This window comes from Gallus gallus, chromosome 2 (genome assembly GCF_016699485.2).
Source record: "Gallus gallus isolate bGalGal1 chromosome 2, bGalGal1.mat.broiler.GRCg7b, whole genome shotgun sequence".
Lineage (NCBI taxonomy): Eukaryota > Metazoa > Chordata > Aves > Galliformes > Phasianidae > Gallus > Gallus gallus.
Genome location: NC_052533.1, coordinates 48,099,359 through 48,125,222, shown reverse-complemented (window position 1 = coordinate 48,125,222; position 25,864 = coordinate 48,099,359). Strand labels below are relative to the sequence as shown.

General features: G+C 44.3%; 1 protein-coding gene across 1 annotated transcript in view; it reads right to left on the bottom strand.

Annotated features, from left to right (window-relative positions):
• Positions 1-22,395, bottom strand: part of PDE1C (phosphodiesterase 1C) — a 295,579-nt gene extending 273,184 nt beyond the window's left edge. Inside the window, 1 exon segment of the mRNA XM_046938139.1 lies at positions 22,179-22,395. Within this exon segment, the coding sequence (XP_046794095.1) occupies positions 22,179-22,263 (85 nt within the window). The 5' untranslated portion in view covers positions 22,264-22,395.
• Between the last annotated feature and the right edge of the window lie 3,469 nt (positions 22,396-25,864).

Genomic DNA, 25,864 nt, shown 5'->3' with positions numbered 1-25,864 from the left:
TTTTAGACATAAATCACTGACCAAGACTGGGACTAGGAGTGGATTCAGCTGCACATAGGCTCCTCAGTTCTGCAGTTCAACGAGTTTATAAAGCAAGGGGCTCCTCTCTGAACATCATCACTCAACAGAAGGGTCTCCTGGGTGTGTTCGACTCCATCCTCTATGCAGTAAATAATTAAGTGTACCAAGCCAACACAAATCATGTAAAGTCGCTGTCTCATTTACAATTAAGCCAGTCATTCATATCAATAAATATATTGCTGCTTACAAGTGAAGTGCGTAATTCTATTTGTAACATCAGGGTACAAGAGTGACATGGACATACTGGAAACAGTCCAATATACTTCCATAAAGACTATTTGGGACTGAAGAATCTCTCCTTTGAGGAAAGGCTGAGAGAAATAGCATAGAGAACAGAAGGCTGAGGGGGATCTCTCATCAGTATGTACGGATACATGAAACTAAGATGGAGAAAAGTGCTTTTCAGTAGAGCCCAGTGCCAGGATAAGAAATACTGGGCACAAACTGGAACAAAAGAGGTGTTATTTGAACATCAGGAAACAGTTTTTCACTGCAGAGGGAACAGAGCACTGGCACATGCTACCCAGAGAGGCTGCAGAGTCTCATCCTTGGAATCTTCAAAAGCTGCCTGGACATAGGCCTGGCAGAGGTTGGGCCAGATGTGATTTTGACACATCTGCAAGCTGCACTGAGCACAGATGGGAGCTGAGAGCACAGAAGGCCCTGTGAACCTCCTCTACATTTTTTCCTCCAGATACATTAGATGGTTAGGACATAATTTTTCAGTATACATCTTTCACTCTCATTCTATGCAGAGACTGCAATACTGGACAGACTGAACTACTCTTTGTGGTAAACCTTAACACCAAACATTTCACTCAAGTCTGTTTCCTAACAAAGATGCTAGACAATAAAGAAAAGGGTTGATATAACTGAAAACATGTTTCTCCTTTAACCATATATAGTCGAAGTAAAAATGGAGTCACTGAAGTCAACTTGTGCTACAATTAACACAACTGATAAGGGTGAACTATTACTCCTATTAATTACTGCTATATTTACTGATTTAAAAAGTGACAGCCATTAGCTCAGACCACATATTAAAGCCTTTCAGCTACTGGGCAGCATGGTGTACAATTAAGTATAGGTCAGATCAGCACTTTCAGCAGTAGGCTCTGCCTGCATTTTCTCTTAATGAGTCTACTCCTGAAGCCAAACAGAAAAGAGGACACATTGCCTCTGATTTCTGTTGAGTTCATATCAGACCAATTAAGGGCATGAGTGAAGAAACAGGCATTTTTTTTTTTTTTTTTTTTTTTTTTTCCCTGAGGAAATGAACTCACTATTTCATTTGTTTTGGATCTCAACCTTTACAGCGTATCATTTTAACTTTCAACCTGTACACACTCCTGAGACCATTACTGTGTCCATTTATGTTTCCCTTAGATACCTTTCTCTGTACAGGTAGGTCATTCTCAGCAGAGAACAGAAACGTGCTGTGAGCTCTGGCTTGGTTACCAGATCCCAGGAGAGTTCACTTGAAAGGAACTCCAAAACATGCAGTCTCTTCATTCACAAAATATTTTGTTTTACAAGGCAACAATCCCATTGTTTTCAGCAGTGACCAAATATACACTATTTCCTTCGTCCTATTTCAGTCTACATTCCCTGAGGGATCTAGGTTTAGCCCTCTGGCTGTCAGGAGAACTCTAGAGGAAGTCCTTCTGACGCTCGCTCTCCTTTCCTCCCCTGCAAGGCTGAGACCTCAGGGATCAGCTAGCCCAGAGGTGACCTGAAGTACAGCTACAGAGCACTCACAGGACTGAATCCCAGAGAGCGTGCACTTTGTTCCACCTTCCCCTCAGCGAAGACTTATCTTTATTTACTAATGTGTAGCTTGCCTTGTTCCTCTTTCTCTACATGTCACTTTTAGTGTTGCTCCATAAAATCTGAAAAGCTAAGATGCCAAAACACTATGGTGTCTTGCAAAGAAGCACGGAAGACAATCAAGTGTGGTTGTAAGCAACTACTTTTCAAACAGTGATCTCTTGTTTTGGAGCTTCCTCAAGTGCCAGGTCTTCACTGCCTTATATCTCTGGTCATCTATACCCCTGCTAAAATTGTATTCAATTTATGTATTATTCCTTTACCTCCCCATTTCCATAACCTTACATGAACACACACATGTACATTTACAGTGTGGCCTTGAAAATTTCTTTCATTGCCCAAAACATCGCCAATTCAGCTTCATGCTTATGAAAGGAGAGACAGGCTGACAGACCTGCTAGTTTTTATAAGCACAGGGATCCTGGACAGACGACCACTGTATATGCCGCATAGCAGCATGGATTCACTGCCGGGAAATGCCCTGCAGTTTACTTTTTCGTCTACCAACACTGGCAGGTTTGCTTGGACACCAGGCCATGAAAGACTCATCCCCGGCTGCCCAGTCTGCATGGCAGAGCAAGGGCACCAGATCACCTTTCTGATAAGACTTCAGCATAGTGCCTCACCCTGAACTCTTCAAATCACTGCAGAAGTCTCCAACTTCCTCTCCTGTGCACTTTCTCAATAAAAGAAGGCTGAAGGTGACAGTGGAACACTCAAGCCAGTCCTGACGCCACATATCCTGTTGTCACTCAGCCCCTGTGAAAGGCTCCTTGCTGCTTGTAGGGGAAAGAGATCCATTGCACAAACTGCCTATCACTCAGGGTACTTTCAAAAACCTCTGCAAGAGAAGCTTCTAAATGAAGAGGGTAATGCCTCGCTTTTCCCTCCTAAATTCAATCTCAGTGCATGCCTGTTCATGAAAACCTGAGCCTCAATTCAACTGAAAGTGGCAGATTTTTGTCATTCTTTTCAATGAGAGAACAAAATCATTCCACAATAGAAAGAAAGAGGGAAGGAGGGAAGGAGGGAAGGAGGGAAGGAGGGAAGGAGGGAAGGAGGGAAGGAGGGAAGGAGGGAAGGAGGGAAGGAGGGAAGGAGGGAAGGAGGGAAGGAGGGAAGGAGGGAAAGAAAGAAGCTAAACTAGGGTGATTTTTAAAAGTTGGGGGTTTTTTCCACTGTTATCAGGAGAAACTTTTCATTCACCTATGGAATTACTGAACAACTTTGGCTGGGACCAGTCTCTTGAAGTCACAAGGTCCACTTCTTGCTCAAAGAAAGGCTAACTTACAGAACACTGCTTGCAAGTTACAGCCTGAAAGCAACTATTTTAATGTCTCTTTCTGAAGTCCCATATAGAATGGGTCCAGAAATACTGCAAGAGTGGCTTCACCAGAGGAAATGCTCTAAGTTTCTGTCTTCCTTCATTCTGCATTTGCTTTGCAAGCATTGTTGGGGTGCCAGAATGTAGTTTGTCACCAGTGCGTGTATCTCATATTTATTTATTGTTTTAAAGCAGCGTGGGAGAAGATATAACAGATTTTTAAACTTCTATCAAGACTCCAATCTGAGTGTCTGGTTGAGAATTTCTGCCATACTGTGATAAGGCACCCTGCACCACATAGCCTTAAATTCAGACTATGAAAAGAGCATATGCCTGTGAACAGGCCAAAGGCAGGGCAGGAGTTGCTTCCTCTATCTCATGAACAAGCCTGATCTTTAATTAGCAAAATCTAACACTGGTCTAGACTGCCAGCCAGGTGGTACAGACAGAAAGGGTTTCTTAGAGGATGACATGCACAAACAGATAATCCTGGTAAATAAACTTCCCATTAATAGGTGACACAGCAAGTCAACCATACAGCAGTGTTACACCACTTCATAAGCCGCTGGTGCAGATGTTAGCAGCACCACCATGTGTCGCTTCCCTTTTCAGCTTGTCTGCTTTCTAGCAGCTCACAGCAGAGGTGGGTTGGTGACGTGATTCTACCCATTATCACTGTTTCAAACAATTGAAATTCAGAGCAATAACCAAGGCTTCTGGTGTGTAAAGAAACCAAGTGCTTCTTCCCTTCTCCCTGTCAACGGCAATCTGTCAGCAAGAACCTGCTGACAGCTCTTCTCAGATTCACCTTTGCAGCAGCAGGTCTCCAGTTACAATGCAAAACAGTTCACTCAAGCAGACATGCTCTATGTTTTAAAATGAAGACTCTTTTTTAACACTCTTTTTTTACAATCTCCACTTTGAAGCAAGTACAGCCAAACTATTACATGTTACTGATGTGAAAAAATGCCACTGGGGATATCTGCCATCATTACTGTTATTACTACTCCACTTAAACTAACCATACTCATAGAAGAAGTGACCAGTCTCACAAATTCTCTCACCAAAGCTATCTTCACAATTTTAAAATAGATTTTCATTAATAAAACATAAATTTTAAACGAAACACAGTTAGAAGATTCACCAAACTTCATATCCAGTTGCTGTCAACCTGTGATGAAAGAAGGAAAGACCCACAGTCTGTGTTGGGAGGTTTATTACACCACACTCTTGGTGAAGTCCCTGGGCAAAACAGTGACAATGCCAAGACAAAACAGTAGTCTGATTTTAGAAGTTACATTTGATTGTTCAAATGGAAACATTAGCCAAGGAAAAACACTTCTTTCTTTGTTTTTCTGGAAGTCAGTCAATGAAACTCCTCTGAAACTGGAAGGGATTTTTTCTTTCATTAGTAATACTACAAGTAGCTTAATTCCAGATTCTGTATGAAAATTTCTTGGCTCTTTCTAAATATATTGTTATGGCAGCTGATCCAAGAGCCATCAGGCCACCACGAACAAGACTGTGCACCACAGCATATGCTCAGTAGATGCTCGGCTTTGAGGCTGAAAATCACAGTATCATAGAATCACCAAGGCTGGAAAACACCTACAAGATCAGCCAGTCCAACCATCCACCCATCACCAATAGTTCTCACTCCACCATGCTGAAAAAGTTTATTCTTTTATATCATTGACTCAAAGTTTGCTGAGGAACAAGTCCAGGCAAGGCCTGGGCAAAGGTAGAGAAATCTTCTGTCTGGGGGACACTGATGGACAGGTCCTGGCTAAGGGCTGTGAAATCCTTTAAGGAGCACAGATGGACAAGGCCAGGGGCAACAAGAGAGGGATAAACTGCTGATAATGGCCGGGAAACGGTCTTTTGTGTGGACTTATCTCAAGAAAGATGGCCATCTCAGGAGGTACACACATGACTCTTGCTCAAGCACCCAGGAATTTCACGTAGGCAGGAAAAAGAGGATAAAAGAGGGTCCAACAACCAAGAGGGTAGAGGGTTTCTGCCATCAGATCCCTCACGACGGACTCAGGGTTTCTGCCATCAGATCCCTCACTACGGACCGTATGCTGACGGACTTCCCTGGGCCTGCTACCTGAGACCTGCTGCTTCCTCCCGGGCTTACTCTGCGGCTTCTTCCTGGACCCACCTGGTACCTGCACCCTCTCACTGCCCAAGACCAGCCTTGCTGCTCCTGCCCTTTGGCCTCGGACCATCGGAACGTCCTACAACGGGTCTACTGCCGGATCCTGGTGGTGACTATCCCCGCTTTATGCAATTCTTGCTTCTTTCTATCTTTTCTATCACTCGCCTTCCCTTCCCATCACCCCAATCCATAATAGTGCCCGTCCTCCCCTTTCTTCATCTCCCTTATTAACATTTGTAATAAACTGGTCGGACCAACATTTGAACCGTTGTTTCTTAATCTCACGCCAGGTATACATATTTCAAAGAATCTCCTCTCCCTCCTACAAATTGGAGCGAGACACATGTCCCTCAGCACAACATCTAAATATTCCTTGAACACCTCCAGTGTCAGTGACTCCACCACCTCCCTGGGCAGCCCATTCCAGTGCCTGACTGCTCTTTCGGAAAAGTAGTACTTCCTAACATCCAGTCGGAATCTCCCCTGGTGCAACTTGAGGCCATTCCCTCTAGTCTTATCACTGGTTACACAAGAGAAGAGGTCGGCCCCCAGCTCACTACAACCTCCCTTCAAGTAGTTATAGAGAACAATAAGGTCTCCCCTGAGCCTCCTCTTCTCCAAACGGAACAATCCCAGCTTCCTCAGCTTCTCCTCATAAGACCTGTGCTCCAGACCCCTCATCAGCTTTGCTGCCCTTCTCTGGACACATTCCAGGGCCTCGGTGTCTTTCTTGCAGTGTGGGGTCCAAAACTGAACACAGTACTCAAGATACAGCCTCACCAGTGCTGAGTACAGAGGAATAATTACTTCCCTGTTCCTGCTGGCCACACTATTTCTGATACAAGCCAGGACACCACTGGCCTTCTTGGCCACCTGGGCTCACTACTGGCTCATGTTCAGTCTAGCATCAATCAATACCCCCAGGTCCGTTTCCTCTACACAGTCTTCCAGCCACTCTGCCCCAAGCCTGTAGTGTTGCCTGGGGTTGTGGTGGCCAAAATGCAGGACCCGGCACTTGGTCTTGTTGAACCTCATCCCACTGGCTTCAGCCCAGCGATCCAGCCTATCCAGATCCTTCTGTAGGGCCTTGCTACCCCAGGCCAACTTAGTGTCATCTGTATGGAATAGGATTTAGGGCTTTATGTTTGAAAGCCAGGAGATGTTCTTCTGCTAATCAGGACAAATACATCCTTTCTAACTTAAGATAGCCTATAGTGCTTCAATTCAGTTGTGTAATAAAATAGGAGGCACTATTTTTGTTGCAGTCCTTGTATTACTGATGTTGATTCTTCAGCTATTCAGAAAAGATTCCCAACATCTGCCATGTAACGATGTCCCCATGTTGGAAAAAGGACACAGTAAGTAACGCATAGAGCTAACAGAGACTGAACCTCAAGTTGTACTGAAGGATAGAGCAAGTGAAACTTTTCTTCAGATTGGATTCTGTAGTTTCTGGGGAAGATAATACCAGGAACTGCACAGGATTGGTTGAAGAGTGACCTATTTGTAAAAGAACATATAACCAGTAGCTCAACACAGGCTCAAAAACAGAGTAGCTGCTTGTATGGCGGCATGGAAACACCTAAAATGTGAGGTAATTTCAGAGGCTTGTTCCTGAAGCTGAAGTGAGAAGCAGGGTTCACCATTTTTAGATTAGGATTCACCATTTTTAGATTTTATAATTCACTCTAGGGACCAATCCAGGGTCTCAGGGCTGGGGAAGGCCTAGGGCACACAGCATCCCTGGATGGCATGAGGGAACTGCCTTTGCTTCACTTAAAGAAGGCTCAGGGAGGATCTGAGTGTTGACTACAGCTGCCTACTGGGAGCATGGGAGGTGAAAGCTGACTGTTCTCACAGGTGCTCAGTGGTGAAAGGATGAGAGACACCAGGCTCATGCTGGAGCACAGACAACTCCCAGTCAAGCAAAAGGAAAAGACTGTCATCATGAGTGTGCTCAGACATCAAACTGGTGCCCAGAGAAACTGCAGGTCTATGTCCTCCCCAGGGTATCCAAACTTAAATGAGATTGGCTGAATCAAACTCACGGCACCACCAATCAGTCCTCTAAATGTGCCATCTGCACCAGAGGCCTTCACAAAAACGTATAGGCCAAAGGCAGAAAAGCTATGAATTAGCTAAGAGGGGGCATCTGCCCCCATTAGCTGCCCCACTGGGCAGCTCAGTAGTTGCTGCTGCCTCCTGCACGTATAGAAGACATGAAAGCAAAATACTAGAAACATCCAGGAAAAAGGAGCACAATTGGTACCATGTTAACATAAGCACAGCAAGCCATCACCAGAAACGTGAATACAACGGGCTTAGCTCTTCATTCAGTGATAGCCTGTTGATTCCCTTGGCACATTGCAATTTAGTCACTGTACAGGAAACAAGCACATCTTCTGATTGTTCAGACCTGACTGTAGGATGTGAACACTTTCATGATGCTTGAGGTACACAGTGGTCAATTGATGGGGGACAGCCACCTACACATCTGTATCCCTCCCCCAGTGTTCTTATCTGAAGACCCCATTTTCAGAAATTGCAGAGAACAAATCTGTCTAAACTACTTATCTGGGGGCACGACTGATATCCAGCTATTCTTTGTGCACTGCCACGGTGGGCCTGACTTAATCTTCAACCACACATTCCATGGCCAAGGAGGGAACAGGTTGAGGACAGCAATCCCTAACGAGCCTTCTCATCCTCAGAGTGGAAAACCCCACCACCGGGCCCCAAGGACCTCACAGACCCTCCAAAGAACCACCACAGCTGTACCAGTACAACTGCCCAGAGGACAGCATGCCCTCTCCTCCCCATCCTTATCCTTTGGGATCACGGTAGAAGAGATACCACTTTCTCACATTCAGGAGTGTCAGTGAGGGAAAGGACAGCTGATACAACCCTTGAAACTCAACAGTTTTTAATGATTTCATCTCCACTGGCTGCCTGTGGAGTGTCAGTATGCTTTGCCTCCTCTCTGCTGTCCAGCACAAGGACAACTCCATCCCAGGAAGCTGCAGAGTGTGTGAGAACCCCCTTTCCTGACCCTTTTCGCACATTCTTGCAACCACCTTGTGTCTAAAACCCCAGTCACTGAGCAGACACAAATAGTGGCAGCTGATCTCTGCAAGAGATATACAAAAACGTTTTATTTCAAGTACAGGGGATGACACATCCACCTGCCAAGAAATGGAGGCTGATGGAAATGGGCAATGATATCGAGCCCACGGAGGTAGACCCTCCTGGCAGTGACATAGAGCCCATGAAGATAGATCCACCTCTGGAGGACAACCTGATGGAAGTGTATCTGCCTCCACTGGAGCAGGCCAGTCACCAAGCCATCATCGTCAGGCCGACCAGAAAGAGACTGCACCCTAAAGATCACCGCAGGGTGCCAGGGTCTGTCCACTTCCCTCCAAATGGCCGCCTCGATGCCAGTGCTGATCCTCCCACCCCATAAGCTTGCCCTTACCCAGGAGAGCCCCAGCTCAGGGCCATCCTGCAGGTACACCTGGAGCCTCCATTTCCTGGTAATTCTTCCTTTTACAGCCAAGGCTGTGAAGAAGCCCCACCTTCTTGTCTCCCCCACTTGTCCCTCCCCAAGACCTCTCATCTTTTCTTCACCAAGTCCTGAGGAAGAAAGTAGAGCAGGGACTGCAATCCTCTAAGCTGCTGTGCCAGGGCAACGAGAGGAGTCCAGCAGAGGTACCTGAACTCCCATAAGCCTTGAACACTGCAAAGGGTGCAAGGATCCCGTAAGTTCACCCTTACATGGGAGAGCCCCAGCTCAGGGCCATCCCTCCAAATGGCCGCCTCGATGCCGGTGCTGATCCTCCTATCCCATAAGTTTGCGCTTAACCAGGAGAGCCCCAGCTCAGGACTATCCTGTGGTTTACATGGAGCTTTCATTTCTTGGTAATTCTTTTGAGAGCCAAGGCTTCCATGAGCCCATCCTTCCTGTCTGCCTCCCTCATCCCTCCCCAGGGGAAAGGAGGGGCCAGAGAAGTGACAGAGACAGCTGTTCTTGTGGAGAAGCAGACTTGGTTCAGACAGAAAGTGCTGAACTTCTGAGCTTGAAGATCCAGTCCCTGGATCACGTGGAAGATGATTCACTTGGACTTTTTGTTCAAGACTGGACATGCAACAATTTAAAATAACAATACAAAATAATAAAAAACTCAAAACCACAAAACAAAATTTCTTCCTTTTAAAAAGAGAAGCTGTTTCTCTGCTTTAGGAACCTCAGAGTTTGCACATAGATTCCCGCATCCCCTCCTTGCCTCCCGCACACAGAACATACCCCACAGCAGGACACGCTGCCCTCATTGCCAGCCTGAGGAACAACCACCACACTGCACACACCACTGAGGCCGTCCCCTTGCCCTGCCTCAGCACCCTCTGCTACGTGGGGGGATATTTCACACACACGTCATAAAGAACATAGGAAAGAGCCCATTTTGACTGTAGAAAAGGTAGTTCTACAGAATCATAATGCTCACAATTATTTCACTTCCTTTCAACAACTAACCGGCTAACAAACAGAGCTGCCTGAACTGAGAACAAGAATTAGCATTTGTCAGGACAAACACATAACTAAAGCAAAACGTTTCAGTTTAAATTAATGACAGTCCTTCCCCGCACGGCAGTCAGAAACGGCTACAGCCGCCGCGTCCCGGCCCAGCCCTCCCCGCGGCCACCCCCTGCTTCGCGCCAACATGGCGGCAGCTCCTCCCCTCCAAGCGGCCCGGCCCAACAACACCCGCACAGCGGTGTGCGATCGACGCTGCCCAGGCTGACGCCGGGACTGAAGGAGGGTGCGGGGCAGTGCTGACCCAGTCATGGCAAATAACTGTGCCGCGCAATGTGATGCACTGGCTAAACACAGTCCTGAAAGTTGACAAAAACATGCAGCCCTGATTTGTGTTTGATCATTTCATGTCTGATGATTGCCAGTGGTGGTGGCTGTGTTGAAAAATGGTGTTTTGTGGCTGAGAACATGCTCTATCAAGTAGTGTTATTGTGCTCTTTCTTATCTGTTGTAGTTTTCATGGAAAGAAAGAGGAGGCATTACTTTTGGAGTGACGTACACACTTTGTATGTAGCCTAAAGGCAATTCTTCACTCAGTGTGGCCCAGGAAGGACAAACGGTTGGACACGCACAACGTAAGGCTTCTTGCCTTCATACACATGAAGCTGTGGATGCAGCAGAATGGCTTACACCTATGCTACTTAAAATGTCTTAAAGCATCAGAGGAAAGACTTTTACTTTATATTTCACTCAATATTTCTGAGATTACTCTCTCCTGTTTTCTCAGTGTACCCCAGGAAAAGGCAGGAGGCATATCAAGTAAGTGAGTACATAACTGAAAGTATCTGCCCAAAGCAGAATATTCACAACATCCAGAAACGTGCTACTTAAAAGCATTGAACATAGCACTAAAAAGCTGTGTGACTGAGAAACTAAAGCAACTTTTAAAATACAGTAGATAGTTCCTCCTTATGAACAAATCTCACCTGGCAGTTCTTGCAGTTATTAGCACTCACTCATTGTGATGGGACTAATCACACACATACTTCAGACAAATACTTCTCAGTTATTTCCTTCATTGATTTTCTTTGTTTTTTGTCATGCATCACTACAGAACCTTCTGATATGCTGTCTTTTTAAAAAGATTTAAGTGGGTTTTTTTGTTGTTATTTTTTTTTCCCTCATTTTTAAACTAGGATCTTTCACTGAGGAACTCCAACTGCCTGGGTACCAAGGGTACCAAAGCATGTATGACCTCACACAGCAGTCACAAGTATCTTATCCATTCTAAATGCTGCTTGGTGACTTCAACAGTCAGCTTACTGCAAACAAGAACATATAAATATTTTCTAGAGATGATGACAAGCATTACATGTGCCATGTGCACATGCAGTTTACAGTATGCAATGAGATACTGACTAAATACAGCAAAGTAATCTGTAAATAGAAAAAGAAGATTCTGAGTGAAATTAAAAAATAATCCACGTAAGACTCATTTTTGTGCATACCAAGTTTGCACGATGTATCATTCTGAAATTGTAAGTTTGGCTAGAAGCCTATTTCATAAACAGAAGAGTGTTAGGATATTTGCTACCTTATTTTCACAAATTCCCAGTGCATTCTTTGACTTGCATAATTTGGTTTGAGGAGTTCAAGGTCCATAAGGTACGGTATCATTTTCTTTAGAAACAGCAATTAATCTTGGCACAGCCATAGAGAGAGATTTTGGCACCTAAAGCATGTGCTGTCTCCCTTCTTCCCTCCTCCAGGTTCCTTCGCAAGAGTCTCCATGCCTTCCTCTTGATGGGCAGCAGCGCCAGCAAGCAGCAGGGCTCACAGATACCCCGAAGGATACTGCCAAAGGCTGAGGAGAAGGACTCTGGGGACTAGAGAAAGACATGCAACTCCAAGCCTAAAACACTATACCCTCTTGGCTGAGTCTTTTCATACATGTGAAAACATCCTCCTCTTCCCAGTTCAAAAAGTTGGTTTGTAATAGCACCTGTGCCTTACAGGCAAAATTTGCAAATGTTCAAAAGTCAAATTTCCTTTGCCACTTTGCTTTGAGACCTGAAGACACTGGTATTCTGAGCAGGCTTGTCCAAATCATCTGCATAGATCTGTGCTTAATAAACACTGAAATAATCAAAGCTAAAAACTCAAAAGGACACAAAACTTGCTTCCTATGAACAACATGAAAGACAGCAAATACAAGAGACTGAACATAACATGTAAACACCGAATCAGCAGGGAAAACATCCCAAAGGTTTCATTTAAGTACCAGTGCAGAGCTGGAGAAAAATAATTATGCACATAGTGTTACTGTAAATGATAGCTAATAAAACAGAAGGCTCAAATTATTGTTGCTGCTTCAGAGGGCAAGTAGGCAAACACAATCAGAGACTAAATGACAAACCATCATGCAGAATTTCACTTCAAAAATCCTACTTCACTTAAATAGCACAATAAATTCTAATTAATAGGAAGCATTAGACTGGAACATAAGACAGCAAGCATCACTAAAGAATAAACATACTCTCTCATGAACTAAATTTTGCTCTGATCATGTTGTCAAGCTGACAGAAGCATCTTCCAGAAGCAAGTAGATCCAAGTTATAAGAAGTGCTGTAATTACCATTCTCAGCTCTTACACTCCCCCTGCCTCAAGAACAGTTAAGTCTTGAGCACTAGCCCTGGAGAAAAGAATAATATACTGAAGCCACCTAGAGACTGCAATAACAACAACCAGCTGATATTTCAGGAATGGAAGAATGCTGGGAAGGGTTAGGAGACTGGACTGATAGTTGGATTATTTGATTATTTACAGGATCTACAACTATGCATCCAAACTCAAGCCATGGCTTCAGCCTGTCCAAGTGAAACTCAGGTATAACACCTAACAGCCAGGATCCCCTAGTCTTCCATGCTGCTTTGACAATTCCCAAGTGGGGTTTTGAACTGTAGTGCTGTGTAAGTGTTCCTCCAGCTGCTTGTCTTGTGTCTGCAACAGATAGTACCTGCCACTGGAGCAGCCAAGAGGAAAGGACTCAGCTTTATGGCCAGATGAAGTAAAGTTAGCAGCAGCCAGACCCTGCTTGCTACAGCAAAGAGCGCTGCAAACTGTGCTCACAGAGGAGCTGACACACCACTGTTCAAACAGGGTCTGGGATAACCATCTTCCAGACCCCATCTCACATCAGCATGCTGCATCTTTGTATACTGAGGCTCTATGTAATCAACTCTACATTTGACAGGGAGAAAAGGGGGAAGTTCTTTATGGAGAGAGTGGTGAGGTGCTGAAACAGGCTGCCCGGAGAGATTGTGGATGCCCCATCCCTGGAGGTGTTCAAGGCCAGGCCCTGGGCAGCTTGGTATAGCATTACATATGGAGGTTGGAGGCCCTGTCTGTGGCAGGAGGGCTGGAGCTTGATGATCCTTGAGGTCCCTTCCAATCCAAGCCACTCTATGACTCTCTGAAAGATGAACTAAGTATAGATAGACAGCTATCTCATAAGCAAATACACACAGCTTGGAAAAAGCAATCTTTTTTTTGTAGAAGAAACACATACCTAGATGTCATTAAACACTTTCAGCTCAAATTTGGCCTGAATTATTCCTGTAAAAAATCAGAATTCACTCTCTTGAACTGAGGCAAGACATTCATGATCAGACTATCTATATGAAAAGTAAACTATCATCAGCTAATAGCTAACGTTAATAGTAGCCATTAGATCTATAGTATTTCCTTCTGTAATTCTATTTAAGTGTTCAGGTTACCAGAAAGAAATCAACTCCAAGTACAAAGGAACTTTTAAAAGTAACATCAGATGTCCTGTTATGGATTTTTTTAGAGATATCCACTGATTTTACTAACAATAGAGTTAGCCTGCATCAAGGGGTCAAATAACAACTGCTGTTGTTATTTGAACAGCCATGAAATAAATTTCATAAAATTTCCATAAATTAATCCTGAAAAACACATGCATATTTTTCTGGGTTATTCTGTGTTCTATGCATATATTCCTCCACATCTCCTAGGTCCTTCATGCTCTGGTATACTTGTGTACACATTTTATACTCTATACCATATATACAGTACAAGTGGCGTAAAGTATAAATCCCCCACGCTATGATTCAGATTGAAATCATCTTTGATTATTAAGTTCTATTTTAATATTACAGATTTTGGCAAGCTAAAAAAAACAGCTTTGCCAGAGATGTCTTAGACTTGCTCATACGGCAGTTTTAATAAAAAAAATACACACTGCAGGCCAAATTATGTTTTGAGTTATCAGGTTTGCATAAGAGTCAGAGCATAATTTGGCCCCTAAGATATTTAATTCTGAATTATGATAATGTTCACAGCAGAAATAACATAGACTGTCTTTAAATCAAGCCTTTGCAAGTGAGGGGAAAGGACCTATCTCTCCTTGTAGGCTAATCTAACGAGGTACCGTACTACCAAATGGGAGCAAATAAAGAAGTCTGAACCCCCAAAAGATCCCATTTTTAGAGTACATTGTAAGGGAAATAGTGGTTATTAACAGTATACATGTCTGGTAATGATCACAGCTTCGGGAATAGAGGAGGAAATCAATATAAATTAAGCGGATTTAGCATTCTGCTGTTCACGTTGTGTTCAGCAGCACATAAAACATCCTACCCTGCAAAACATCAGCTTCAATGGGAGACTAAAGCAACACTTTGGATTTTGCAGCGTAGATGACATTAGCATCCCTAAATTACGTAGAACTATTTCTCTCATGGTATTTACATTCTTTGCTCACATCTTAGGGTGCTACAATTGCTGTTCTACCCTCTTGGTGTTTGACAAAAATACCCACTGTTCTCACGTCATCATGGAGCGTGCTTCTCTCACCACTCAGCAAAGCTCCTCAGGATGCAGTTGAGAATAAAGCCATTGGTTGCCAGCAGAAAAGACCTCAGCCAACAGCAGAAACATGGCCTAAATGAAACCATCTTGAGTTTTCTTAAGGATATCTGTCTGGTAGGTGTAGGGCATTTATCTTTGTCTATATTGATAATCAAAAAGAAAATTCAATACTTAGAAAAAATTGCTGTAAGAGAAAGTTGATGTATTTATAATTGTAACTTCCAGTTATCTCCAAGCTAGCTTAAAAATTCACGTTACTTGAACTAGTAATACCAAAAAAAAAACTCCTCTCCTATGAGGAAAGGTTGAGGGAACTGGGCTTGTTTAGCTTGGAGAAGAATAGACTCCGGGGAGACCTCATTGTGGCCTTCTAGTACTTGAGGGAAGTGTATAAACAGGAGGAGGAACGGTTGTTCATGAGGGTGGATAGAGATAGGACAAGGGGGAATGGTTTTAAACTGAGACAGGAGAGGTTTAGGTTGGATATTAGGAAGAAGTTTTTCACACAGAGGGTGGTGACGCACTGGAACAGGTTGCCCAAGGAGGCTGTGGATGCCCCATCCTTGGAGGCATTTGAGGCCAGGCTGGATGTGGCTCTGGGCAGCCTGGTCTGGTGGTTGGTGACCCTGCACATAGCAGGGGGGTTGAAACTCGATGATCATGGTGGTCCTTTTCAACCCAGGCCATTCTATGATTCTATTAAAAAAAAAAAGTTTCCTTCAAATGCTAACCTGCTTTGTGAGACTAGAGCAAGAAAGTTTAGCTTTCAGTTGACACAATTCAAACTAAAATAACACTGGTATTTGTGGGACACACAAAAACAAGAAAGAAAGAAAGGATAATGTGTAAAGAGAAAAACACTGGAGCAAATTTGGGGGGCTATATCCATTACCACTGTTTAAAAGTACAAGACCCAAAAATGGAAAAAAAAAAAAAAAAAAAAAAAAGAGAGAGATTCCATTAAAAGCAATCAGCACACCACTTGGAGGAACTGCAAGGACTTCAGCTACCCACACACATGAGGAAAGAACTGGTACAATTTGATTTTTGAAAGCTTTCATTCCTAATAAGTATTCACTGTCAATACTAAAGGAAAAGGACAGGCAGCCTGGATCCAAACTGCCTTCCTCATTCTCAAACCCAGATGAACATGAGCTTGCTACAAAATTACTAACTTTAGAAGAGGCACTTGCTGTCAAACTGAGTGGCACTGATTGAGCAAGCTGCTTATCCAGTCCCCTTTCCCAACACCACACTGTTTGTCAGGTCTCATTGCTTTGAGAAGGAGGGAAAAGGGCACTACATCAACAGAAACGAGGCAGCGTCGTGCAGCAGCAGCAAGAGGCTAAGCACCACATGCTGCCATTTAATGGAGAAAGATGATGCCTGCAGCCTTCCTGAGGGAAATGTTCAAGGGGCTGATTGCAGCTGCTGTGACAGTAAGGAGGGGGATGACCAGAGCAACTGCTCTCACGTTGTCCCAATACACAGCTTGACTCTCCAGCTGGGAAGCCAGTGGAGACCTCATCAAGTGCATCTGTTTGGTAATTACTGCGACTTTCTCCTCACCAAGCTTCCAACTTCACAAACAGCTACTGATGCAAGAAAAGTTTACCTTTACAGGCTTGAAAATTCTGAGCCTGTAGCTACTAGAAATCTGGAAATCAAGTTTCAGGGCGATCACTAGATACAACCTCTGTCACTGGGCAGGGAGAATTTGGGAGGAAAAAGATACCAGCAAAAAGTTCTGGGAGCAAGTTGTGGTAAAGCTGTATGATTTTACCTCACTTTGTGCATAGGTCAGACTCTTCTCTGACCTACAGCAGTCCATGCTTTTACCAGAGAAAACTGTCTGGGGACAGATCCTTTGTTTATTTAAGTCACTGTTTGACTCCCAGCAGCAGTGGAGTGATGCAATCTGCTACTGGCCAGAATCCTGCCTTTTGACTTGATTTGCATTTGTACCAATAAGCACATGATGTATCCAGAAGCCTTTACTCGTGCATTTGGAGCCTGCAATAGTATTACATCAGAAAAGTGAGACAGTAAGCACAGCACAAGAGTTCAAAATAGAAGATCTACTGCAGAAATGCAAATCCCAAAAGGCAACTGAGTTTGAGAGCTCCCAGTGTGAGCTGCTGACAAATCTGGTGTGCTATGACCTCTTCCCTGTGGCAACTCTGAGGAAAGAGGTAGGCAACTCTGAGGGAAGAGGTAGGCCCCAAAGACTCACTGTGTTTCAAGATGCCAAGATACCCACAGCTGTGAATAGCAGGTAGTAGTGATAAGGCAGATCTTTCACAGTGGCAAATGGCTGAGCTCCATAAAAACATTGTCAAAGCTTCTTGCCATGTGAGAACCAATGCTGCAGTCTTCCCAGAGATGACCTACTTAACTCAAAGCAGCCCACCCTGAAACACTGAAGATACAAGTGCAACACCACGTTCCTGCAGATGCCGCAGAAATCACCATCCCCACCTATTATAAAAGCAGCTAAGTGACAGAAATACCAACAAGACTTGCTGTTGCCAACCTCTGTGCCTAGAAGAATCCCACTCCACACAAGGGGCCAGTTGGTTGTCTCACAAATATGGACACCAAAAATTCAGCCATCTTTCAGCTGAATATTCAGGCAGAGCAGGCAAAGCCCAGATTTGTTTGAACCTAAAGCACAACTCTGTAACGAAAAGAGCAGGAGAAAAACTCAATATTAGTTTTATTTCACAATCAATATGCTAGCAGCTTTATGTTAATTTTTGAGAGTAGGAGGAGGGTGGGTTTTATTTTCCTTTCTATTTTATTAGAACAGCAGAATTTACTAAACTACATCTAAAACCACCATATTGCATTGCGAGCCTCACATTGGCTTTATATTAATTAAACCTGTATTTCTTCATTCCTAGATATCGGATGAAAAATGCTTCCAATGGGAAGATCTTGCCAAAGCATGGTCTATTAGCCAAGTCTGGGGGTTTGCTGTGGTTTTTTTAGGTCTTTTGGCTGTGGTGTCATAAAAAAGAAAACGATACAGAGTTCAGGTACAAAGACAAGGAAGAGCTATAACCCCCCAAGAGGAGAGGTGATCATTCTATCGTTCACCTTTTTGCCAAGGACTTTGTTTTTGCACCCTCCCTCTCTCCCCAGAAGCAGACTGACCCCACAGACAGACATCTCTCCCAGGCCTCTGCTGAAGGAACGCTGCGAGTGGCACACACACAGAGCCAGGGAGGGGTGTCAGCACCTTATGATTACAGCGTGCTTATCAATCTAGATGATATTTTTCATAAGAAGAAACTAAGGGCAGAAGTCAAGTAAATCTCCATGAAAACACGCTGTGTGTGTGCTTTTGCATGGGCAAGGAGAGGTCTTGTGATAAAACCTGTCTCTTCTCTGGCTTGCAAAGGAGACATTGCCCTCAGAAGAACAACCAACTCCAGCAAAGCTGAAAATCAATACACGAGAACAATGCAGTTAACTGTATTAATTGTTGCTACAATACACACAGCTCTCCAGGTAACATACAATACAAAAAGCGAAGCTATTCTTACTTCCCTCGTTTCTTTCTAGAGTCATTCTCAAAAACAGTCTTTTCTATTCCAGTTAATTTGAACACGGAGCTCCTAAGGTGCAACCTTTAAAAAAGGAAATAACAACAGTAGCATTTAATTTATTTTTTTTTTAATTAAGCTTGTGACACAGAGCTTATTCTGAGAACGCTGAGTTCAGTACCAACTTTGCTTCCAGTCTCCCCCATCCCCAGCTGAGCCCAACACAGCACAAATCCTCTCCAGCAACGTTTGCTCTGACACGCATGGATTTCTGACGTGAACTTTCAGAGGGACCCAACCAAGAGCCCTGCCTTTGGGAGCGTTACTCACACAAATGATGTTGGAACTGGTTTCATGTAATGAATGCAAAGTGATAAACTAGGACCGTTAAGAAAAGCATGTTTTTAAAGAAATATTTCAAAGCAAGGCCTGGCAGTGCCACTGAGCAAAACTCAAACCTCTAGCAGGAATTGGAAGGAAGAGCCTTTGCACGTGAAATGGTGACGGGGTCCTCCTAAACGAACTTTCATGAAAGGTGTGGAAACAACTGCTGTGAGCTCGACCAAGTGTTTCAGTTCCACATCCCACCTCCATCAGCACTTGCACTGCAGCAGAACTCCTCGTCACTTCAGTTCATTTTAACCCACAAAAATAAATTGATTAGATAAATTTGGACAAGACACTTAAAACAGTGTTGCCAGGTGCTTCTGGATATGAAAAGCAGAGTGGGAGCTTTAATGCAGTTAGCTCTTAGTCATAGGAAGGTGATAAATGCAGAAAGAAAATATCCTCTGTTAATGTTTGTGTTTACCGTTTTCCCAGGTTTAAAGGCAATGGATGTTTCTGTCTTGCACCTTCAGACAGCCAATTAAAGCAGCAAAGCCAATAACACCAGCATTCTGCCTTAACTGGATTTCATAAATGATGAGAGAAGGCGCAGGACAAAAAAAAAGCAGGAGTGAGTTGTTCCTAATTTCATGCCCTCTAAACTCAGCTGGTGTTCTGGTATTTATTACTTTCAGTAGAGGAAAATGTAGCCAAAGTTAAACAAGAACTCAAGCAAAACAACTTACATAATTAAAAAGCTTACTCTGAAACAGACACTGAAATTTGCTGACAGAGACAGTGGCAAATAAAGACACCAAAATCTTCATTAGAGATACACTGAAATTTCTAGAGCAAAATAATTTTTCCACTTCATCCCAAATGGTCCCACTAAAGAGCATTCTCCGTAGCTCTGCAATAGTCCCCTTACAACACACTGCCAGTGCAAGAAGTCCAAAGGAACCTCTAAAACCATGCTAGAAATTCTCAGCGCACACAGAGCAGCGCAGCTCAGTCCTCCTCGTGTTCTCTGCCAGGAGTGGCTGCTGTGTGGAGGAAGGGGGCTTGCAATTACCTTGCTGCTCCGTAGAGAGGTAAAGCTATCAGGTATCGGTGTTTGCTTTTTAGCATGGCAGGCCATATACTCCTGGGGGGGATCTGTGGAGGCCTTGGGAAGCGCCAGGCTCCCACAACTGCTGTCCCACCACCAGCTCTTGCAGTGAGCAAAGGGAAAACAGGAGCTGCACAGCAGCTGCTTGAGGCTGTACTGTGGAGGGAACGCACAGTGACCATCTCTAATGACACGCTGCTGCACACCTGCGGGCAGCCAGCCTGGAGCTGCTGCTGCACCAGCCTTCCTCCTTTCCCACGCGCTGTCATGGCTGATTTCAGGCTCTGGTCTTTCATGAACAGTTTCTTTTAGTTTAGCTGCACATAATCATTTTTATGAAGGCCATTCTTTCTTAACAGTTAGAATTGGGATGAACCAACGCAAGCTCTTTTGCACGTAAGTGGAAGCATTTATCTCAGCCTGATATTACTGTGTTCCTCGGAGCAGCAGTCTCCTATCCCAGCTGACATACTTAATAGCAGACACAGCAGCTCAACGTTTTCCAAGAACTTCAAGAAATTTGCAGTATCTGAGACTAGGAATCTACAAACAAGTCTCATCTGATGGAGAAAAGCTTACGCCCATCTCCAGCACTTCAACATTTCTGTCACACCGTTCAGATACGTTCACTTTCTTCAACGCAAAGATCAACAAATACATGAATCATTCAGATCTGTCCATCACACGGTGCCGGTGATACCAGATAGCGTGTTTACAGTGCTTTCACAGTTACGTGAATCAATCCGGCGCACATTTGCCAAGATATAAAAATAAATGTTACATAACACGCAGTTCACAATCGATACGTGGGTTGCACGCATCAAACAGAAGAAAACAGCACATGAACCACTGTGCAACAACTGTCCTAAGAAGCAGAAGCTGCAATTGCCTGAGTCATTTGACCCAAAATTCGGTCTCGTTGTCTGGTGAGCGCAAGTAGCAATAAGGACAGCAGAGTAACAAATACAGCAATCCTCTCGGTTTGTCCAGGGACAAACAAAGTAATTAGGCACAGTCAGAAGCCTTCAGCATCTTCAGATAGTGTTTTCTCCTGCCTAGGCTCAAAAAGGAAATGTTTTTCCTGCAGCCTGACAGAAACTGATGAAATATCACTATTAGTAACGATGATGAGAGATGGAGAGATTAAGGACAGGGAGTTCAAAAGCGAACATGCTGCAACTTAGCTCTTGGGGGGGACTACCACCCATGGCCTCAGAGAAATAGCCTTTAGAAGCAGCATTTTCCTAGCAGCTTCAACTTTCAAACGTTACATGCACATCAACAGATGTTTACACGGAAACACTGTAGTGAAACCTACATTTCTGTCTCTGTGTTTTATCAGTAAGTTATTTGATTGCAAAGTAAGTGTTCTGTGAAGCAGGCAATGAGATGAAACAAGTACCTCCCACACCAACAAAAAGCTCGTATTCATCATTATTAAATGAAACCGTGACCCAGTTATACCGGTGCAAGTCAGGAATGACCTTCCCTGATTTCACAACTGCAGGAAAATAGAACTCTTGCCACCTAAAACGTGGTCAGGGGGATTTGTACTGACTGTTTGTTCCGCAGCAGCTACCCGTAAACACCAAACTGGATCTCCTTTGACAACTGAAATACCATAAAAAGCCTTTTCATTTTTAAGGTCTGTAGGATTTTATACAGCACAGCCCTGCGAGATACGCGGTTTTAGCAGAGCAGCCTGTTAGGGAATCCTCATATCTTAACTCCTGCGCTGCAAGACTGCTGGAAAACACGCGGGCACCTGTTGCTTTGAGAAGGCTCCTTTTTGCCTAAGACAGCAAACACAACAAACTGCACTCAGACAGCTGCAAGAGCAACAAACAGCCCTAAAATTCCTGCTCTCTCCCCGCATCAGTGTTGCTTTTTGTATTTGAGAGAGGCACCGAGAATGGCTGCGCACCTTTTCTTGCACAAACCTAAGAACGGTGACAGCTTATGGAATTTGGAAGCACTCGCTCAGGCAACAAGCAAATAGTGGAAACAAAACCACGGCTCCCAAGGGCCGGGTTCCTGGATTCATGGGAAGGAAACAAGCTATAGCAAGTTGGAAACCCGCCGTCCCAAAAGCACCGGTGTTCCCGAGATGAGGTTCCAAACCAAGAAGTTCTGCACGCGTCTCCTTGTGCCAAAACGCAGGGAGGGATTCACAGTGCCGCGCATCCCTGACAAGTTTCTTAGACAGAAGTAAATACAGAAGGCAGAACGGGAAAGAGACGCAGAAGTTGCGGGGCATACACTGCAAACGCATACAGCGACAAGAGGCAGATGTGAGCAACAGCTGTCTTTCACTGAAGCCGCAGAGAGGGAACAAACAGAGAAACGAAGGAAAGCGGAGGGATTAAATCAGGCTCACCAATAGTAAAGCTATAGCCATCGATGCTGAAAGTAGCGCTCCGGCATTTTTTAAACCCTTCCTTTCTGCTGCTTGGCTCTGTCATGATCCCGCCAGCCCGTCCTTCCGGCCGCAGGCTGTCTCCCCGCGGCAGCGGCGCGCAAGGAGCTCTCCGCCGGTGCCCTCCGCTCCGCCGCTAGCGCCAGCCCGCGCAGCCAGCCGCGCACATCTCCGGCGCGGGGAGCCCAGGCACGCGCCCAGCCGCTTTCTCCTCCCCCAGCGCGCACCGATGTGCCGGCCCGGCCCAGCCTCGGGCAGCGGCTCGGTAGCCAAACCCACGGCTAAGCTACCGAGTCGATAAGACGGCTGTATCTGTCAGATCCGCGTAGGAGTTCAGCGCGCAGTCAGAGAAAGATGAAGGGTTAGGCTTCGCTACCATCGCCCCGCCACGCTTCGGTCCCCGTTCTTTGACTCCCCTTGCTCTCGAGGCTTCCGATTTGCAGCGAATTGCCCTCGGATTTCAGCCCTTCCAATGCAAGCTGAGTGTTCCAATCATTCAAGATATAATGAATCAACCCAAGATTAGAGAACATCACCAATCATCCACTTCTTATATGAGCAACAAGTCTCTGGAAACACAGCCAGAAGAAGAGTATAAAACGTTTTTACAAAAAAAAAAAAATCTTAAGGGACTGTGAGAAATAAAAGCCATTTAGTAATGACGATAAACTGAGCAGAACATACACACACTCAAGGAAAAGCCTTCTGAGCTCCTGCCAGCTTGCCCCATCGTTTATAAGCCTCTCTGCAACCTTTTTCTTTCACCTCAGGGATGCTTAATGTGGGTTTTTCTCCACTGCGAAAGGAAGGCCAGCCGGCCCCTTTCTGTGAACACACACAATTTAGAGTTGGGGCTGAGGAGGTTTTCCCAGAAGGCAAGCAGCAAGTCAGGCTGGTATAAACAGCAGTCCGTGCCTATAGCAGTGGGGTTGGAACCAGGTGATCTTAAAGGTCCCTTCCAACCCAAACCGTTCTGTGATCCTATGAAAGCACTGGCAATGTCTTAATGATGCCAGTTCACATAAAAGCATGCAAACCTTCCCCCCGTAACGTGTGTTAATATAAGAACCGGCTACTAAAGTGCTCTCTTTTTCAGGTTTCAAAGAACAGAAGTAAATTCCAGGTGAACGTGGCAGGTTTTACATTGGTCGGTGTGTACACCACATGGAAACATGACGCTTCAGGAAGACTGCATTGAGAATAATAGGAGAGAGTTTGCTCAACGCTTAGCCAAGGCACACCAAAATGTTTACAAAACATCAGCAAGCCTGGTCTGTGTGTAAGGTATAAACCCCAGCCCTATGTTGTTCTTGACAATAGCTTGAGTCAGATAGAAATAGTGCACTGTAAATCCCCTCTCTTCAAAGGATGGGTGAGAGCTGCTGCTGAGCTCTAGTCCCATAATTTAAATCCCATTTAATTCAAACCCAGTCAAGGGCCTCAGCCAAACAGCCATTTCTGTTAACAGGCTTTAAGAAAAGGGCTGTTAGTGGGTGCGTGCTTTTACAGAAAGCAGGACCCAGTTGCCCAGTTTCCTTGGCCTTTCAAGACCAAAACATGAAATAGCAGTAAGTACTTAAATGCAACGTTTGCAGCACTTGCACTGCAATTATCTATGACCTCAGAATGGCAGGCAAACATCAGCAGTATTAGAAAGCTCCCATTCTGGAGCCAGTTGCTGCAATGAAGAATTTTCAAGCAGTTTGCTGGACTGCATCATTTAGCTGCCTCTCCCAGACCATATAAAAACAGAGTGAGTATAAAGGGCTTCCAAGGAATCATTTTCTCTGTCACTGGTTATATAGGTCACACACCTACATAAGCACTAATGCTCTGCCTAGAGAATTACTCACAATATCTAGAGAGCATGAAGTGTTATCTAAAGGAAAGCTGAATGGTGGAACTCTCAGGTTTAAGTTTTTTACTATTATTTGATGACACTGATTTTTCTTTAAACCATAAAGCGTTGGTTCATCACAAAACTGTGGGAAGATGATCGTGAAGTTTCAGTCTAGTTTCTTAGTTCCATGAAAGACTTCATTTAAAAAAAAATAGGCAGATGCAGCCTTGCTTGATGTGAGAGAGTTGTACGTGAGTAGGAGAGTTGTATTAGCATTTCTGATCTCAGGAAAATACCCTGATCTCTAAATTACTGCCATGCTGATCAGTCATCCTCACTGGAGGATCACCTACTTTGTACAGATTACCAGATTGAAAAAAGGACTCCGTCATTCAGCAGCTATGCATACCTAGGTTGCTTTGCAAGGATACCTTGTTCAAGCCCCACCTGAAATTCATTCAAATAATTGTAATAACTTCATGAGTTTATTTAGGTCAAAGCAAACATCTCCCCTGGGAAGAGGAGAGAGTCATCCAGCAGAGGGAACAGCTGAAGTAAGGCTGGACAATGGATCTCCCGTGCTCCTGAGCCTGCTTGAAACTGGCTGTTTGCAGTGGGATGCTCTCTCTTCAAAATGGCGGAGGCATTCACCTCAGGGAAGGTGTTTTAAACAGCAAGTTTTTTCCAAGATGGAAATAGTTTCCTCCCTACCCTGGTAACAACTTCACCTGGCTCCTCAAAGAATTACCAGACTGTATCGGTACCTCCATACCTGATCCTACCTGATTCTTCACGTTTTGCTGCTCAGCTCTTGGCTAGATGACAGTTCTGCCCTCCCAAACAATCCCTACAGATTCATTTGGGGGTACAGTACATTTTCTACCTTACACTGCCAGGTACCAATATAAATTGTTAGGCAGCTCTTGCTGCTATAGTTCAGTGCTGTGTAGAGCAACCCATGTATGTCATTTGTAAACCACCTGGAGGTCCTTTGAGATGAAAAGCACAGTGTGAATTGAAAATATTTATTATTGCTGTAAACAGACCAGGGTATCTATGGTAACATTCAATTCATCAACACATAAAGCAGCAATTATTTTAATATTTCCCCCTCTTTTCAATGTGTAGATGAGCTTGTATTTTTTCAGGAAGCCTATTTTAACCAAAGATCTTATCAAATGAAACCAGTGATCCATCCAGTCTGCCATCATTCAACATACATGCTTCAGGAAATTATAAAATAAGCAGTCACCTATAAAACAAACACAAAACACTGTCTTCCTGTCCTCAGGCAGTCCATTTCTGCCCTGCAGTAAAAGAAGGTTCATGCTACACATAACTTTGTCTAATCTAAGCAAGATTCAAAGATTTTTAATTTGCGATTTACACCCAAATGCTCTCCCCAAACAAATACTGAAATTTAGCTGTGTACAGAAAAATTCCCATATATCAGCACAAAAATCACAGCTTGTTCTTCCAGTTGCACATCCCTGGCTCTTGGACGAAGAGAAAGGGAGGATAAAAGCGCTGAGTAAAATCCTTGCCCCACAGAATTCAAGGGCAAAGCTCCTACTCACTCCAGCAGGGCTGGAGTTCTATCCTTACAGTTTTCTAGACCTGTGCTCCTGTTGACCCAGTTCCTGATGTAATCAGGTTTCATTGGAGCAGCGCTGAATTCATATCTTGGGTAAATCTTTTGCAAAGCACTCCATGTGCTTTTGTAGAGATTGTCACTGGAGGAAGCAGAATTAGGAACTCTGAATTTGTCTTTCCAGAAATCAGTTGACAACTTGAAGTTGAATATTCA